Raw genomic sequence first — 18,903 nt, 5'->3', positions numbered from 1 at the left:
CCTCGGATGGTTAAAATGTACAACTGCATTTTGACAGTTGATGATATGGGTAGATGCTTATGGTCTTTACTTGTTTAGCGGGACTTTCGTATTGCAGATATTAAAATATTCATAATATTAAATAACAGAATGAAAATATAAACAAAAAAAACATGAAAGAATTCATGAAAATCCATCTCACCAAGGCCCAAAACTAACTCAGGGACTCTATGTGGTAGCCCAAACTGTAGTAGAATTAAAATATTGTTTTCAAAGTTTATTTTATTTTGTGCATTTATTTAGACATCTATGCCAGTTTTGCATATCCAAAAATGCAAAAGAAGAAACGACACAAAAGTCAAACATATCCAGGCTGGTTTTGCATCATTATGTACAGCTGTTTTATTTGTGATTTGCCCCCCCCAGCCCTTAAAAAAAAAACATTATTAATATTTTACTACGTACAATAATGGTAATCAAAAGAATCCGCTTATATATGAAGGGAGCAAAAGGAGCAACACCAAAATAAATAAAAGTAAAAACAAACAAAAAAAAAAGACAGGTGGTGATTTGAGCAAAAATAGAGACACTGGTTAAGGTACTTCTTGTGTAACACTACTTTGTTTCTATATGGCTATTGATGAGGTCATCAACAGCGTCGCCATGGCAGCAGTGGGTTCTGATTTCAGCTAGAAGCACTACAGTCTGGTGACTTTTACTGCATGGTGGTGTGTGCAAGTGCGGCGGATAAAGATACTTATCTTGGGACTCTTCATTAAATAAACTCTGACTTAAAACATTTGCTTCTCGCACACAAAATCATTAAAACAGGTCTGTTTACAGGACATTCGTACAAACAAGCTTAAATTAAGTCAAATCACATAAAAACTCTGAATTTTATTACACTTTGCTACATCAGAACAACAAGTCATATTTTCTTTTTAGGTTATCTGACTGACGCGTAGTCGGACGTTTCCTTAGTAGGGGAATAAATAAAGGGGAATCCCAGCCAACATAAACCAAGACTGAGAACATCCCTGTGATGGGAACGTGCCTCCATGAGAGCTACTTTTGGCTTGTTACAAACTAACAAACGTGCGGATATGAAGAGAGAGAGAGAAAAATACGATATAGAACGTTTTGAATTCTGGTTGAAAACCCCTGATATAGTCCCAAAATAAGGCTGTGGGTTTTAGGCACACCAAGGCAAAACTGAGCTGAGCACAATGTGCAATTCTGTTTCCTTTGAAAAAGACATGAAGCTTTTGAAATGTACATGATTTACAATTCAGTTTACGTTAAATCACCTGTCCAAACCAAGTCTTATTATAAAGATTTGCTAATAGCAATAATAATAATAAAACCCAGCAAGAAAAAAAGAGATACATATGCTGATTAATCACTTTTCAGACTTCATATGTTTTGCACAACACTTTACTAGACAAAAAAACACAAGTGCATCATTGGCAAAAAACTGCTGGTGAGGGAACGAGAAGTGCACACGTGTGTGTTTGTCTGAATGAGTGTGTGTTCACTGTCTGCTTCAGTCAGTATTGAAGTGCAGGTGTGAAAGTGTGTGTGTGTGTGAGCAAGCAAGCGCATATTTAAAGAGGTAGCAGAGAAACAGAGTCAGAGCAGCAGGTAACAATCAGCTAACAGGAAAGAAACAGACTTTGTATGCAGTTGCTCTTCTCAAGGTCAAACAAGTTTTAGTTCAAACACTTTGAATCAAAAAGGTTGAAAAGAGAAAGGTCCACTTGAAGCTACAGTGCGATGAAAAAAGCACATTCCCCCTTAAAGATGTCTTCTTTTTGGCACACTTAAATGTTGGCACATGTCAAACTCGAGGTCATAAGTTTTGGAATGCGATCCTCCAGATGATCAAATCAAAGCAGTTATTTTGTTAATGTTAAAATATGTTCAATATTACTTAATCTTAAGAAGTAGTCATCAAATGCATACTGCTAATTATTAATATTTTAAGGACATTCATAATTTTGAAAATGACATCACCGTTTTATATCAGACAAAGATAACCTGAGAAAATATGAAATGTAATGTTCAAACTATGACCTATTAGGGTAAAAACTTATCCAAACCACTCAAGTCCTGAATGAACAATTTAACAAATATTTATCCTATGAATGAATTACCTGATTAACCACAAAATCTAGGCTCATGGTTTGTACATTTTCCCAAAATTCAAGCCCTTTTGAAGCATTTTCAAGGCAAAGTTCCAAACTTTGTCAGCACCAAACACTGGAGATAAAAATAATACAAATGAACTAAAGAAGACAGTTTCAATTAGTAGTAAGCTAAAATGCAACTAAATTTTATGTTTTGAAATGTCTCTTTCACACACCCTACACACCTGACTGGTCTAAGAACAAAACAATAATTCAACAAAGAAGTCCCCCAGTGTCAATAAAGTTACTACTCAGATCAAAACTGTGCGGAAGCACTTTTAAGGACTTTGTACAAAAATCAAGTACTTTCCAAATATTGAAAACACCTAATTGAAATTCAAGCATTTTCAAGGATTTGAAGCACCCATACAAACCCTGTAGGTTTGGATTCATTATCAGCACCCAACTCTGATTAGCTGTAGGATCAAGAACTTATTCAACTCGTACCTGACTGACAACATGAAGTAGGCTGAATGATGTCAAATAGCAACAAACCAAGCAGCAAGATCTAGACATCCATCAGTCTGGGAATGTCTACAAACCCATTTCTAAAGTTTTGGTATTTCAGGAACCACATTGAGAATCACTGCAGACAAACAGTGAAAACATAGAAGAGTGGTGAGGCTTCCCAGGAAGCAACAGAATTACTCATCAACAACTCACCCACAAGGTCACAAAACTTCCCAGAGCAACACCTGCAGGGTCTCACTGACCTCGGTCAAGGTCATGATTCAACAGCAAGACAGAAACTAGGTAAAGATGGCCGCTGTGGGGACATTTCAACGCCAAAACCACGGCTAATCAAAAAGAACATATTAGTCCCACATTAGCCAAGAATTCAAGACTTTTAGGAAAATATCCTTTGGTCTGAAAAAAGTAAATGCTTAGGAAAATGTGGGCACAAATCTATAAAACTAACAGAATTTGAGAATAATACATGGTGGTGAGAGCATGATGGTGTGGGGTTGCTTGGCTTCCTCAGGAACAAGATTGATTCAGCTGAAAGAGGATGTCCAACTATCAAATTCATGTCCTTTAAGTTTAAGGACATCTTGAAATTATACAGCAGGACAACACCAGAAAGTCCACCCCAAAATAAAGAGGCCTAGTCAAAGTCTGAACCTAAATTTGACTGAAATCGTGTGGTGTGGTCTTACACATGTTGTTCATGCAGAAAAACCCTTTAAACTCCTATATACACAGGTTATTTTTGTCTGATTTTAAAACATGTTTGATGACTTTAAACATTTAGGTGAGACAAAACAAGCAAAAACCAAGGAAATCTGTAAGGGTTGGATCCTTTTTCACAGCACAGTGAAATTTCGCTAAATTTTGACTTAAGCGAAGCTGGCAAATATATCTTATTCACAAAAAGCAGAAAAAAACCCCAAAAAAAACAAAAAACTTTTCAAGCAACAAAGTGGCCTGGTTGTCTTCAAACGGACTCACAGCACCAACTAAACCAGCCAATCAGAATCAGTTAGAGATGAGCGACAGAAGGCGGAGTGCTGAGCGTGATATACTTTCACAGTATAAATGTGAAAGTGTGTGTGTGTCTGGCTGCAAAAACAAAGCAAAAAAAAAAAAATGCTACTTTTGGTGATGAACGACTAAATCGGGATCCCAATGTTATAAAAACTCAACCAGGGTGGCTGAGCGGCATCAGCGAGAGAAAAGTCTACAGCTCTCCTTTTCCAACACTAACAAACTTGAAGTTCTTTCAACTCAACGTTTCAGCTGAGCTAAAAGCTTTGGCACAAGCTGCACAAAGATGGTTTTCATGTAGCAGCAATCCAGCTGTTAGTTTAGTAGCTTTTGAAGAAAGCATATATAACTTATAGTTATATATGTAACCTAGTTCATCTACTGAGCTCATTGTATTTCGTGGCATCCCTGGCAGATGTCCAAAGCCTGTAGTCTGCTTTTATTGCAGCTGCAGAATCCGTCTGAACTTTTTTATTGGTCAACTTTTTAATCGGAGAAATTAATTTTTTTGAACAAAATCACAGGTGGAAAAGTTTATTAATACTTAGCTTTTTTTGAGAAGATGTGAGCTCGTGCCTTTCTGTTTCCCTGGGGCATAAATATGTTTTCCTATTATTATTCCTTATTTTTTTCTAATGTGGGATTTTTAAATGACTTGATTTTTTTAACTTTCTTCCTTCTTCAGTGTGAGATAATGCTTCTGCGTTAAACAAAACCCTCCCACAGTCTTAACAGATGGGGTCAATTGGACCCCACAAGTTTTTTACTGTAAGCGGAACCTCCGAGCGACACAAGTTTTTTGGTTGTTGTTGTGGTTTCTGGAACTGATGGTCTGATGGGATAACCCCTCCTGCTGCCTCACTGTCTGACCGTAACATGTGCCGCTCTCCTTCTAAGCATCGCAATAAGAACGCGGGAGGGTTAAAAGAAACTTATTTTAGCTCATTTTACCCTCGTTTACCTGGGGTGCTAATAAGTGCGGCTGCATATGTTCAAAAATAACACTTCATAAACAGCTCAACAGAAATTAAAGAATTTTACACATGGCACATGCATTTTTCTCAGGCATTTCTAACAGTGTTCTGTAAGAGAACGCTACAGGGTTCTGCTCTGCATTTTTTTCCAGGCCAAGCCACTGACGCAACTATGGCAACCCATGGTTGTTTAAAAGCAGGTGCAGCAAGATACATGGGCCGTTTCTGTTCTACAGGTCCAATTACCTACAAGAGTTTTGCTTTTCAGTCGAAATAGATCCCATCTTGTCACACATGAGGATGCGACAATTACCTGCGCTTTGAGATGCTATGTGAATGCAGTCTTAATTACCATGCAGGGAGTTTCATCATGCGTTTACACACTTCAGTCAGTGAGAAAGTGGTGCAAGAGCGGCCCCCTTTTAATGATATTAATGTTGGAATAACGAACATGCAAGGACCTGCAAATGTTGAATCTGCACTGTGAGCTAATTTATCATGCAAAAAATTAAAAATAAAATTAATAGTGTTTACTGTCTAAGACTTCTTATGGAATGATGCAACACTTTGATGTGTTAAAATTTTTCAAACTTTTAAATGCACAATAAATAAATGTGTAAGTGTCAGCTGTTGCATATCTATACCAATATATAATGATCTGAGCCTAAAACTATTGCAATAAAAATTATGAGTTATAGTATGAATGAAAACAGTGAAATTGTGTGGCTGTTCGTCACAAATATCTACATTGTAATTCATCTATCAGCCAGAGAAGGGGGAGATAAAGTTCTGCACTGCAGGTTTAAGATTTGTAGGGATTTGAGGTAAAAAAAAAAAATATCAAAGAAAAATAATCCAGCATTAAAAACAGAAAAAAACTCTACTGTAACTATACAAACATAAAAACCTCTAGATTATTGTTAAAATAAAACCTTGTGTTCTATATTACACAATCAAGCTGCAACTCCCCCAAAAATATATATTTATATGTGCAGACAGGAGAGGTAGTATTTTTGGTTAAACATAGTGCCGAAGCTCAGCAGAACACGGACAGAAACAAACGAAAAAGAGGAGGGAAAGCAGAGTTAACATTTAGAAACATTGGGATCCACTCAGATAGTGATTAGCAAATTCTACCGGATGTCCCTCGTTATGCAAGAACTGCTTTAGAGTTTGCGGTCGACTTGAGGTTGAAAACACTGAAGGTTTCTGAGGAGAGAGTTGTGGTGTGTCTGAGTGTGTGTGTGTGGTAGAAGTTTATGTTTGGTTCCCTTTAAAGGCTATTGTGAAAAGTTTATACTGTAAATCACTGAGGTATCTGTTAAATGTTTCCAGCTTAGTGAGGTCTTTGTCAATAAGGCTACTGAGGTGGAGCTGCTGACCTGGTTCGAGGGGAACGAGGGCTACAGGAGGGGAGAGACTTCAATTATTTTGGGGGGCGCTGACAAATCAGATCTACAAATCCGCTATAAAAGTTGCTAAAATGGTATGAAAACTACAAGAAGATGTTTGTCCAAGGACTGTAGACATCTAAATTTGATCCAGATATATCTGATGTGCCACACTGTACCCCTAAAACTGCAGATTCTCCCCCCCTGTCACCCTGCCCTGCATTCTGTGATGTAGATGCTGAATGTAAAAAGTCTTTACACAACTATCGTTACCAAACAAACCACAATTTGTTAAAAAAAAAAAAAAAAAAAAAATCAGAACCTTGAGTCACGGAGTACAAAGCACGACAACGTCCCAACTCAAGACAGCAGAGGCGACATCTGTCCTTCGGTCAGTCTCTTGAGCACTCTGCTTGAACGGCGAGTCCCTACGTCTTCGCGGTTTAAAAACACTTGATCTCATATGACCTTTGTACAAATTCTACACAGTCTTGTTGAGGTCCAAACTGATGGCGCTTCTTCGAATTCCAGGACCCCCATCAGGTCTTGGGTGTGTCACGGATTTCCAGAGCGGAGCTTGGTTGGCTGCTAACTTAAAGCTATGCAGAGAAGAGTTGTTGTAACTGGCTGTTGAAGACGACGACAAAGAAGAAGAGATGGTAACATGGCTGGTTGATGAACAAAGAGCCATGCCATAGCTAGCAGTCAGATACGTCTTGTACCTAACCAGTTGAGGCAGTGTTATTGATGATCACTTGGCGGTTTGAGAAATTAGCTCCTGAAAAAAGATGATGCATATGTGGACTGCAGTTCTTTCAGATGATATGATTGAGCAAACATTTTTGCTTTTCCTTGTTGAGTTAAAATACTTGGGATAGGCTCCATAGGTCCACACATGCTGCTAATCCCGACTTCATTCAACAATGCTCCTGAGCAGAAAGCCAAGCACAAGCATTGCAGCAGGATGCAAATCAACAATCATGACAAACAGAAGAAATCAAATAATTACCAAAATGAAAGTATTATGTATATATATCATCAAAAGCTTATTGATTGAACAAGAGAAGAAAGAAAGACATACATACAGAATTTTTGGAATGGACAAAAAGTTGCCTAATAATGAGAACTTACTGAGTCACTTTGGGTGATTATAGGATTATGAGAAGGTTCAATTCATTTGAAATTAAGATCATTTTTTATTTCCATCCCTTTTTTAAGGGATTACATCAAAAGCTCATATTTGGCGTTAGATGGAAGCTGATCCTAGCCCTCCAAAATATTCAATACTACATGTGACATAAACAACTCATTAAGTCGGTCATATTAAGCGGCTCTGTCCACTCAAAGTTGAATACACAGTAAGAGTTTCTATAATTGCATATAGCCTCGCATCTCCAAAGCACCTTCCCGTCAACGACTTGCTCCTCTTAGTAATTTACCTACATCAGCTTCTATGTACAGACTAAGAAAGTGGTATTTACAAAGTTTTTTTTTTTTTTTTCCACAAGGGGGTGATCCAGGCTTGCATGAGGTTTGAGGATGCGCCATGTCAACAGATACAATGATATGTAGTGATAAAAACTACCTTTGCTTATGCAGCTGGTATTGAAATGACATAAATGTGACAACAAAAAGGTAGGAGGCTGAACTTTTTCCATCCATGTAAAAGTCCTTCTCATGTTTGTGTCTCTGCCCTTTGCGATTACAGTCTGCTATTCCTCTAGAGCCGTGGTTCTCAAACGCTCGTGGAAGTACCGGTGCTAGCACCTTGGCTAGCTTTAGCAAAACTAAGAATTTTTAGTAGTATTTATGAAACAAAATGTCTAATGTTTGATTATGCACATGTAACAAATGATCCCAAAAATCAATTGGAGGGTACCGTATTTTCCGCACTATAAGGCGCACCGGATTATAAGGCGCACCTTCAATGAATGGCCTATTTTAGGACTTTTTTCATACATTAGGCGCACCGCATTATAAGGCGCATAGAATAGACGCTTCATACTCTATTATTACACATCCACATTAATAAAGAAATGGTCCCCGAGTACTTTATATAGTAGGCTGGCCCAGCCGTTGTTTCACTCACGGTGTTGGTGTTGCGATATTATGCCCAACTGCTTTCTGGGTAACACAGACCAACCGACATGCTGCCGCTGCAGTCTCTGTCTCTCTTCCCCTGCCCCTCCCCCCCTTTAAATGTATTATCAAACTTTATTAACAAACCAGTGTTCTGACAACTATCCCAGCATGCACCACGCACTACTTCTTCTACGGGGGAAAAAGAAGTTGGCGGCTGCTTACCGTAGTGGACCAACTACGTAAGCAGCCTACTGCATGTCTGTGTAAACATGACGTCTTTCATTTCGATCTGAGTTAATTAGCGTAGCATTTCTGCCGGATTTTCACAACATATCAGCCACGACAATGGACAGGGGAACCAACAAGTTCATGTCATCTTTTTTGGACGACATCAAGGTGTTTGAGCCACTGGATGCCTCCAACATTGTGTGCGTCACAGCTAAAAGCTACCGATAGATGAGGAAAACAGCAGATCCTCACACCCTCAGCATAAATATAGCTGTGGACAAGATCACTGATGCCTATTGTTCTTGCAAGGCTGGGTAAGTCGGCATTCATGGTTTTGATGGTCCACAATGTACATTAGCATATGTTTACTACTGTAGCTTGTGTTTGTGAGACGGTCACGCACGTGGTAGCTGCACTGTGACCTAAAATGGGCATTAGCCAATGAAACGCGGCCCCTGTGGTAAGGTCCGTTGCTGGACCTGTTGTGGCTCAATATTGGTCCATATATAAGGCGCACCGGATTATAAGGCGCACTGTCGGCTTTTGAGGAAATTGAAGGTTTTTAGGTGCGTCTTATAGTGCGGAAAATACGGTACTTTGTCGCCATGTAGAAGGGTGGACATTCATCATACTGTTTATCGTTAATTGTGATAAACCTCTTATAAGATTTTGATTTAATGTTGTCTTGATGAATTCAAATTAATAATGTCTAATAATCTCTATAGCTGTTCCTATTATCAAGATTAGTATTTTCACCATTTTTCTCCACTGTTTGTTCAATGAGAATATCAATAAATATCAGTAAATCTGGAAATATGAGTAAATGCAGTTATCAAGCACAATATTTGTGGGGCTGTGATTGCTGCGTCATTCACTCACATCCATACAGTTACCTTAAAATGAAGTGTTAAATTATTCTCATCATTTTTATCACTCCACAAAATATCGTGATGAAACCTTAAGCCCATATCGCCCACCCCTACTATCTAGTGGATGGTGTTATGCCAAAAGATGAGCTAATTTAGCAGATTTCCATTCTAAATACATAGATTTATGAAAATTTGTATAAATTTTACAATCAATTTGAAAGCAAAAAGTTTATCCATAACTTTAACTGTAAATAAATTCAGGCTGAAAGCATGTTTAGTCATTCCAATAATGACCAATTACTGTTAGCAAAATAAGGCGATAATGAATTTCTCTGCTTCTTGTTTAAGAACTGTGAACAGGTTAACTAAAGAAAGAAGTCCAGTATTCTGTCCAAATTAAAGATTCAGTAGAACAAAAAAAATCTCTAAAAGTTTAAATAAAATTATTTTTTGCTGCAGTTATCATTATATGCAAAGAAATCATGTTGGAATTTGACTGGTGAGAAAACGCAGATTTTCCACATTTTGAACTCTAACATCGTGTGAACATTTTGTTCATTATTCAGTCTTATTGCAAAATATACTGCTCAAAAAAATAAAGGGAACATTTCACTTTAATTTTGTGTGTGGCTCCAAATCCAGGCCTCCATTGGTTAATAAATTTGATTTCCATTGATGATTTTTGTGTGAGTTTGTTGTCAGCACATTCAACTTTGTACAGAACAAAGTATTCAATGAGAATATTTCATTCACTCAGATCTAGGATGTGTTATTTGAGTGTTCCCTTTATTTTTTTGAGCAGTGTATTTACAGTTACAAAATGTTTAAGAACCACTGCTCTAGAATGTTTGCTTTATCCTTAAAAACATAAAATTAAGGCTTCTACTAATTTAATAAGAATGGTTGTGTAGCTAAAAATGTATTACATATATTCTCTTAAAGACAATCTGACCATGTGAAATAATTTCATAATTTTTTGTTTGTTTTTTCTTCCAGAACAGACATTAATCTGTTAGCTTCCTTTTGCTGTTATTCAGTATGATTTCAGATCACAGTGATGCCTTGAGCTTCAAAAACTCTCGAAATCTCCCTCTCATGATTGTAAGCTTACGCCAAACACACACACACACGCCGTAAAAACCCGAATACACATTATCGTCAGACAAACTTTCCCTGAGGCAACAGCTGGCAGCTGGTTTCTGTCCAACTATTTAAGCTCTGTCTTAGCAGCAATCCCACCAGCCCAACGACTAGATTTTTTTTTCCTTTTTTTTCTGAAAAAATAGCCATCCACAAAACAGGAAATTATCTTTGTGTATGTCAGCCTACAAACTTCACAGGTCCAAAAAAAAATTAGAGAGCACAACAAAGAGCGTTTGTTGCGGTTCAGTCAGAGCCTGCACACACACCCCCTTGTGGTCCATCGATACTCTTGCACACTGTACACTTTTAGCAAAAATAGAGCGGCGACTCATAGCACGTCTCAGTGCATCTTTACATGTTGCATATACATGTTGCATATACACATATCTGAGGAGAGGCCTTAACATACTCTTTATTATTACTTTTATAATTAAACACTCTCAGAAGTATTTCTGTCTATATACAGCACAAGTCAAGCATTAGATAATGTTTGACTTGTACAGCTTATGTTTATCATATTTAACTATGTAGAATTATACATACATTCTTCTTTTGTTACTTTTTATTTTACAAATGTAAAACCCCCTTCCATCTGACTACCCAGACTCCTCTTGATTTTTTTCTTCCCAAAGTGCACCATCATTCTCAAACTAAAAGATTTCTGCAGAAAGATTTGTCTTCATAATGTTTTGAATATTTAAGATTTCTTCTTTCACATAACGCAGAATTTACAGATCGCTCAGCTCCCGTCATGACCCAAAAATGTTTCTACTTCCTGTCAGCTCGCTCAATATTTTTTGGATGATTTTGCTGTTAGAATTTATAAGCCAACAAAAGTTCATAGATATTTACATAAGAGTCCATCGTTGAGGGATGAGTAAAATACGCAAATCTGAGTGCATTTGCTGCCATGTGAACGTGGGGGAAAGTTATGATGATGATGATAATGAGAATGATAATGAGAGGGAAATTACATCTATCAAGCTGTCTTCACTTTCAGAAAGTGTTACAAAGAGTAGATTCCAGTGATGGGGGGCGATGGAGAACATTTGGATTCCACAGTTGTGGAAAAGATGAAAATGAGCGAGATATTTGTGTGGGAATAAAACAAAACAAAAAGAAAACAAGGTTTGAGATTCTGGTGATCCAGCAGCAGATTTCTATTCTATGAATCCAGATATCCAGTTATGGCCGACGTTTGGTTTTTGCAAGCCAGGAGTAACAAAAGAGGTGTAGACAGAGGGGAAGATGTGATTATCCGCCTCCTTCCCAAACGTCCGGGGAGTCGGGTGTTGGGGTTGTGAAAGTCTTCGTTTTGAGTTGAGAAGGCGGCGGAATTTGTTAATCATCCTGTACTTAATGAGTCTGTGTAGAAGGGGGAAAAAAAAAGGATTCCTCAGCTACGACACCTCGCTCCCGAACACCTCCAGCACCAGCGGGGTGAGCTGCAAGCTGTGCTCGGGCTGGAAGGACAGCGAGCGGTACTGCTTGGAGTGCTCCTCGTTGAGGCTGCGCAGGTCAGCCAGTTTCTGGATCATCTTGGCGTAGAGGAGGCGTCCACCCGGGTGGTTGACCCGGATGTAGGCCTGCAAGGCCTCCGACAGACGGTCCTGCAGCTGCTCTATGCGAGCGTGGTCCTGAACGCCAGGTCGATCTGTAATGGAGAACCAGAGGGGGTCTCATTTTGCCACCTTGCATTCACAAAGATCAATTTAGGTTCTACAGATTTTATGTTGTAGACCAACACCACGTAGCGGATGAAAGAATATTAGGGTCAGACTGAGTTTTTTTTTTTTTATTATGACAATAAAGTCAATATTAAAATATTAGTAGGAGAAAGTTGTAAAAAGCAATTGCAATAAAAGCAAAGCTTTGATTGAGTTATGAAAATCTGACGGACTGCACAGTTTGTGTAGTCCGTCATGCTTTCTTAGAAACAGTTGTTTGCACAATCATTTCAAAGTCCCGATACTGATAATAATTTGATACTGATGTGTTAAAATTTTAACATATCAGATACCAAAGCATAACTTCACAAGATGTTCAACTTTCCTCATTTAAATGTATTATTTTTTGTGTTGGAGTTATAATAAAATTACAACTTCATTCTTCTAATATTACAATGATATTCAGGTAAAATTATGGGTTTATTCTTGTGTTATTTAAACTTTATTGTAATATGTCCTTTTCTTATATTGTTATGACTAAATTGTCATAAAATGATGATGTGGTTGTACAACTTCTCGCGGTGTTTTAACTATTCTATTAATATTGTGACTTTATTTTCTTATTACAACTTTGTTCTTGTAATATAACTTTATTATGGTAATACTGTAACTGCATTATTGTGTTATTATGACTTTATCCTTGCATAATTTCAACTTGATATCGTATGAGTTTTTACTAATAATACTGACTTGTCATACAACTTTTTTTCTCGTTTTATTCCAACATTACTCTCATATTATTATTACTATTATTATCATTATTAAGATTATAAGATTTGACAGTGGGGGGCTGACCTTCCAGAAGGATAATAACCCTGACCAGCTAACATAGAGCTAATATAGACTGGTCACTCCAGACCTACATTCAATGAGAAACTTGTCTGGACATGAAAGTTGATATTCACTGATACTAAAATGAAGTAAAATGTGCCTAAATGAGCACATGAAATCAAAAAACAAAAAGTCGTTCTACAAACTGGAAAGAATGAGAGAAGCAGGGATTCACTGCAGCTCCTCCTTCAGCTGTTCTGTTATTGGCCTGTAGCCCTCCAGGCTCAACCAAAGCACAACAGTCAGGTTCTATATCTGTTTTTGATGCTAAATCAGGGATAAAGATGACCAACATCAGCTACTGCCATATTATCACATGCTGAACAGATGCAGTTGTTTTCCAAGAAACTATTCTCAGCTTAATGGAAGCATCATGTACACTTCAATTTTTTGGCGAATGTAGGTCAAACAGAAAAGCTGACACCTAAACAAATCTTGAGGCGTGCTGTGATGACACTTCAGCTTTTGGTAAACCTTCTGACCAAAGGTTTACCAAAAGCTGAAGCTAACCCCCCAAATCATCCTGCTGAATAAAAAGGCCTCATCTTAAATGGCAGCAGCACCTGGAGACAGCAGGCAGATGGCCATGAGCAGCACATGCTCCTCCTCATGTAGGTTGAGCTTCTTCAAACCAACTTGGAACTTCACCAGTGGCTCCAGCAGTTCCAGGGTGTGGCCGGCTGCAGACAAAAAACAAACAAAAATAATCAGTTATTGTTGTAGAATTAGTTGCTCTTTCTTACTTTAAAACAGAGAAACATTACAGGGCTTTCGAACAAGAATCTGGGTTCTTTTTTAAAACAGGGAGTCATTGTGGAGAGCACAGTGTCTTGCTCTGCATGTAATAAGGAACACAGTGTGAGCTTGTGGCTGTTTTACAAGTTCCATGAAAATACCTGAAGTCAAAAACCCTCAGTGTGAGTCCAGCAGGGGGTAGAGAAGCAGCGGATGAGTGGGCTCTTACATAAGATGGGAGAAATTTAATCTCATCTGTCACATCAACTCCAACAATGAATATATTTCTATCCCAGACTTTCTCCCTGAGCCTCTGTTGTTTTAACAGATTTCTTGATGCAGCCGCCTTCATGAAAAGAAATGCTTCTAACAAAATTATCCTTAAGCTAATTGACTATTATCAAAAGAAAACACATGAATAACAGTAAAAATAAGTAACTCCCAGGAGCTGGGTGAACTTCATTCACTTCTCATGGACAGCGATGTGAAAAGCACCTTTTGTGACGTCATTGATGCAGTATTTAAAGTCGGGTCCCCCGCAGCTCCAGGACATGTCCTCCAGGCTGAACGACTGGTTTGAGCGCAGCATGATGATCTCGATGGCACTCGACTTCAACAGAGCAATCTGGTCCTCTGCGGTCAGCTCTCTGCAAAACAAGCAACAGGTGTAAATGCAGCAAAAAGGAAGAAAAAAACCTAAACAAGAAGTTTGTTTTGACAAGCTCAGCTACACAATTGTACAGTTCTAACTCGTAAAACTGATAGGATTGAGTTTGTTTTGGTCGTTTAACACAAAAATCCCATAACAGAATGTTATCAAGAAAAAAATCTCCTCCAGACAAGCCTTTCCAGGAAGATGCTTTTATTCCTTTTGTCGTGGCAGCTTAATATCAGACAGATAATCTGTGAAAACAAATCAAGGTCTTCCTTCCAGTGATCCTACTGCCATCTGCAGAAATACACCACATGGTCAGAAACAACCAATCAGCCAAGCACAGGGTCTTAGTGCTGTCAATTAACCTTGTGTACATGCTGCTCTTAGCCTTCCCTTTGCTCTCTGCTGGTTCACCACAGCATAGTCTGCCATGAATGCTAGCTGGCATAGTGGCGGATAAACTGCTTTCTTGGAACAGTAAGTTGCTAATCAGCAAATTGAGCAGAACGTACACAAGTATTATTGGGAGCACTAAGACCCTCCACTAAGACTAATGTTTTTTTTTACATATAACTGTAACAACATGGTGACAGTTTTAACAAATATGTAAAAAAAAAAATAAAAAAATAAAAAAATTTAAATACTGTAGTTTTAAGCTTTCTAAGCATTCTACCAAAACAGATATAGATAATGTAAATATCACTAGCTATTTTATAATGCTGTACATGAGCATATGTAAAGCAGATAGCAGGGGTCTGAAACCAGAGTTGGGGAAATGTAAGGAATATATTTTATATATAAAATTACAAATTGATCTAATTTTCAGAAGCTAAACATTTGAAATACTACTTGAAATGACAAATCATTTAATATTACTAATATTGAATTTAGATATTTTAAAATAAATTAGGAAAAATTTAACATTATGTTAATAAATAAATAAATGACTAAATACTTAAACCTGTAGTTAAGTTGGGCCAAAAAGAAAGAAAAAAAGAAAAACAAATTGCGGTGACATTTAGAGGGTTTTAACATTAAGAGGGAAGAAATTTCACTCAACCTTTCCTGTGGAGAAAGTATCTAAATGTTCTCACAATGTTCTGATTCTAGGTACACATCACATTATTCCAGCACACAATGAGATCCTTTAAAGAGATAACAGCCCTGAAAGTTCTACTTAACCATTTACAAATGTGTGAGTGTGTTTCTGTGTCTACGTGGAGCAGATGAAAGTACAGCATGTACACTGGCTGAGTCATATGTTTACTGAACGTACCGCTCGTTCTTCATTTGTGAAAGAACAAAGGAGGATGGCTGGCAACAAATTCATTCCGGTTGAAGATTTGATAAACAGTGTATTTGTGATTGTTTTCTGAACAATTGCAGCTACTGTTTGAAGTCTTGGGACTTTATTTTATCCTCAAATTTAACACAGCTTTGAATATGTTCATAAATTATATGCAGGAAAAATTATAAAAATGATATGCAGGAAAAATTAATTAATCTGTAGGGACAGTCACATACACTGTTGAAACCATAAGTTTACATGCACCAGGGTTTCCCCCAGTGTATTATAAGCCTGGTGGCCTGCAATGCTTCACTTTCAGAAAGAGAGGTGAGAATGATTTATCTTTGTGAACAAAGAATTATGTGGGGCGTTTACATCTCAAAACGCTGCCCAGCGCCTGGGTCTGTCTGCACTGATGAAGTTTATGTATGTGGTCCCGGATGGCCGGTGCGTTAGTGGTTAACGAACCAGCGCTAACCACTAATCAGGCAGGTTCAGCTTGCCTTGTAGTCACGCATCACACTGGTTTAATATTATTTTATTATTATATTTAGTATTATTTTTCTGGTTACACGAAGCATCAAACCATACCAAATGCTTTGTCCACTTAGTCAGCCAGAGTTAATGTGTGCGAGATCTAAGAAACTCATCCCATAAACTTGAACAACCAAAACAGTTTATGTGGCCCTTATTAAAAACTCAACAGACACTAAATGGAAGAGCTACTAAAGCCACATTAGTAGCATTAAATTAAGCCTCCCGTCTCTGTGCAGTGCAACGGATTTAACTCATCATGCAGGGTCGGCCCAAGGCTGTGTGAGGCCTTGAGCAGAATTTGACTTAGGGGCCCCTCTTGCTGCTAAAAACATCATCACCTCTAACAGCTTCTGTGTTAGATTTAGTGAAATCTGTGAGACGGGGAATGGTTTAACTGGCCAACCTAAAAAGAAATCAGCTTTAATTGCAGTTTACTAATTTGTATTTGTGAACAAACAGAGCTCAAACTCAAAGATTAAACTCAGCATCAGGTTGTAGCTGTGGTAACAAAACAATCTAACTATGAATATTGTTCTTTGAACTTTTACAAAGTAAACTTGCCAGCTCTTTAAAGTCTTTTATTTAAATGTTACACAATTAAAACCTTTTAATTTATGTATACTGAAACCATTAAACCAAATTTAGCAGCATTGATAATCTCAGTAAACAAATGTAAAATTTATGTATCTGTGATCTGTGTTAAAATATTAGCATTTATGGGCCCCTGAAACTCAGAAGGGCCTTATGGAGCCGCCGACTTAATTTGGATTAAACAGAAGTGGAAATAATAATAATAATAATAATAATAATAATAATAATAATAATAATAATAATAATAATAATAATAACACATTTTAATTATATTTTTTGATTTTATGTTTTCAAGGCTAGTTGTGGGTTTAAATTAGGGCTGAAACGATTCCTCGAATGATTTGAGTACCTCGATTATTAAAATTCCTCAAGGAAAATTTACCTGCCTCAAAGCTTCATTAATTTATATTTTATTATTTAGCACACCATATTCCGGTCGGGACTTTATTTGTGTGGCGCTGCGCTCTCACTTCCGCCTCTGAGCTTTGTTGACGAAAGCTAAGTGTTAGTGGCATAACGTCCAATCTTCAAGTTCGGCCCATGAGGATTTTATTGATTGATGATAATGCCCAGGTCTTCATCGTTTTTGGGGTACCAATAGACATCCTTAAAATGATGGAGTACGGCAGCATTTCTCCTCCCGGAGCTGCTGGATCAAAGCGAACGGTGGGAAGAGCGCTGCAGGAGTATTTATACAGGTGAGTGGATAGACTGAACACGGTGGGCAGCTGAGTAGTTGATGCTTATAGTGCAAGTGTAGCTTTACGGACGAACCACACAATAAATTTCATATCCCGGTCTGAACAAACGGGTGGCGGAGCGCAATGTACATGGCTGGTAGATGAGTTTCTGAGTGTGACGAACGAGGGTGCCATAAATATCCTGTATTGCTCCCCCCCGTTCTTACATTCGTCTCCCACCCCACATCAGGTTTGTTTGTTCTTCTTTCCCCCCCAGACTTACATTCGTCTGTCCCATGGTCTATTTCCTCCCTTCCACCCCCCATCTTGCATTTGTTCGTTCGCCTCTAATCTGCCCACCAACCCCCACTCCAGGCGACATTTCCCGCAAACGCAAAGCTCGACAGGTATGAGGTAAGGTGAGAATCCATCTGTTAAACTCACTGAAGATGATACATAAACTAAAAGCTGGAGTATAGACGTGTTTGTGAGCCTGCCTCTTTATTATTAAATTGAATGCAATTTCAGATCTATGTATAACTTTTCTTCAGGTTAACTTAGAAAGTGAACTATTATTGTTTACAAGTTAATTTTCTAAGCTACAGAAAAGTAACTGTTAGGGATGCTCATATATGAAAAATTGGACTGATATTGATATCCAACAGTAACACAGCTGTTATGCCAGATTTACCAATATTTTATTTGATCTATTTTTTTATCCGATTACTTGATTAATCATAAGAATAATCGATTGATTACTCGATTACTAAAATATTAGTTTACAACAGCCTTAGTTTAAATAGCATTTCACTTTCCCGTAACATATAGCTAGCCAGTAATATTTTTAAATTTCCTGTCAACTTAACATCTTAAATACAAAAACACGGTGGACTGCCTCAGCGCCCCGACCTCTGGGCTTAGCAAGTTTTCTGGGGAAAACCCTGTACACTATATAAAAAGAAACATTTGTTGTGAAGAAATGCCATGTTTCTGTACAATGATAATATAGGCAATCTGATGCTGATAAACCTTATGACTTTATGTAAAATCAGAATAAACTTTTCCGTTTTATGACAATTAAGATGACCAACTTTTGTTCTATTTGCTAAATGCCAGAATAATGAGAGAGAATTTTAAGGCATTTTTTTAATTGGAAAAAAAATGCATGTCTTTTTATTTAGTGTATGCAAACTTCTGGTTTCAACTGTATTGGCATGCCTGGTAAATAGGTGAATCTCTTAATAAACCATTAAGAAAAAAAATCTACTTTTAAATAGTTTTAAAAAAGAAATAATTGTTTTAACAAAAATATAATAATAATCATAGTTGCCACAGTATTGGTATGTATTTTAAACTTACACTTTAACTTTTTAAAATAATTGGCCAAAAGATGAGAATGAGAAATGTCACAAAAGCAAACTTTAGAGAAAAGAACTTTTTTCCCTACCATCACAAATGTAAGATCAAAAGTAAAACTGTGAGCTTGATCAGAAGAGAGAAGTATAATTGTTTGTGGTGCTAA

At 37.5% G+C, this 18,903-nt stretch overlaps 1 protein-coding gene across 1 annotated transcript in view; it reads right to left on the bottom strand.

Annotated features, from left to right (window-relative positions):
- Positions 1–356: 356 nt before the first annotated feature.
- LOC106934148 (vitamin D3 receptor A) overlaps positions 357–18,903 on the bottom strand; it is a 147,652-nt gene continuing 129,105 nt past the window's right edge. The window contains exons 8-10 of the mRNA XM_088006880.1: positions 14,126–14,277; positions 13,459–13,575; positions 357–11,991 (exon numbers count right to left, since the gene is read on the bottom strand). Of these exons, the coding sequence (XP_087863006.1) occupies positions 11,738–11,991; positions 13,459–13,575; positions 14,126–14,277 (523 nt within the window). The 3' untranslated portion in view covers positions 357–11,737. The remainder of the gene's footprint in view (positions 11,992–13,458; positions 13,576–14,125; positions 14,278–18,903) is intronic.

This window comes from Poecilia mexicana, unplaced genomic scaffold (assembly GCF_051168715.1).
Source record: "Poecilia mexicana isolate PSO_F unplaced genomic scaffold, ASM5116871v1 scaffold_7, whole genome shotgun sequence".
Classification (NCBI taxonomy): domain Eukaryota; kingdom Metazoa; phylum Chordata; class Actinopteri; order Cyprinodontiformes; family Poeciliidae; genus Poecilia; species Poecilia mexicana.
Note: the sequence above shows the minus strand (reverse complement) of the source record. Positions and strands in the feature narration are given on the sequence as shown.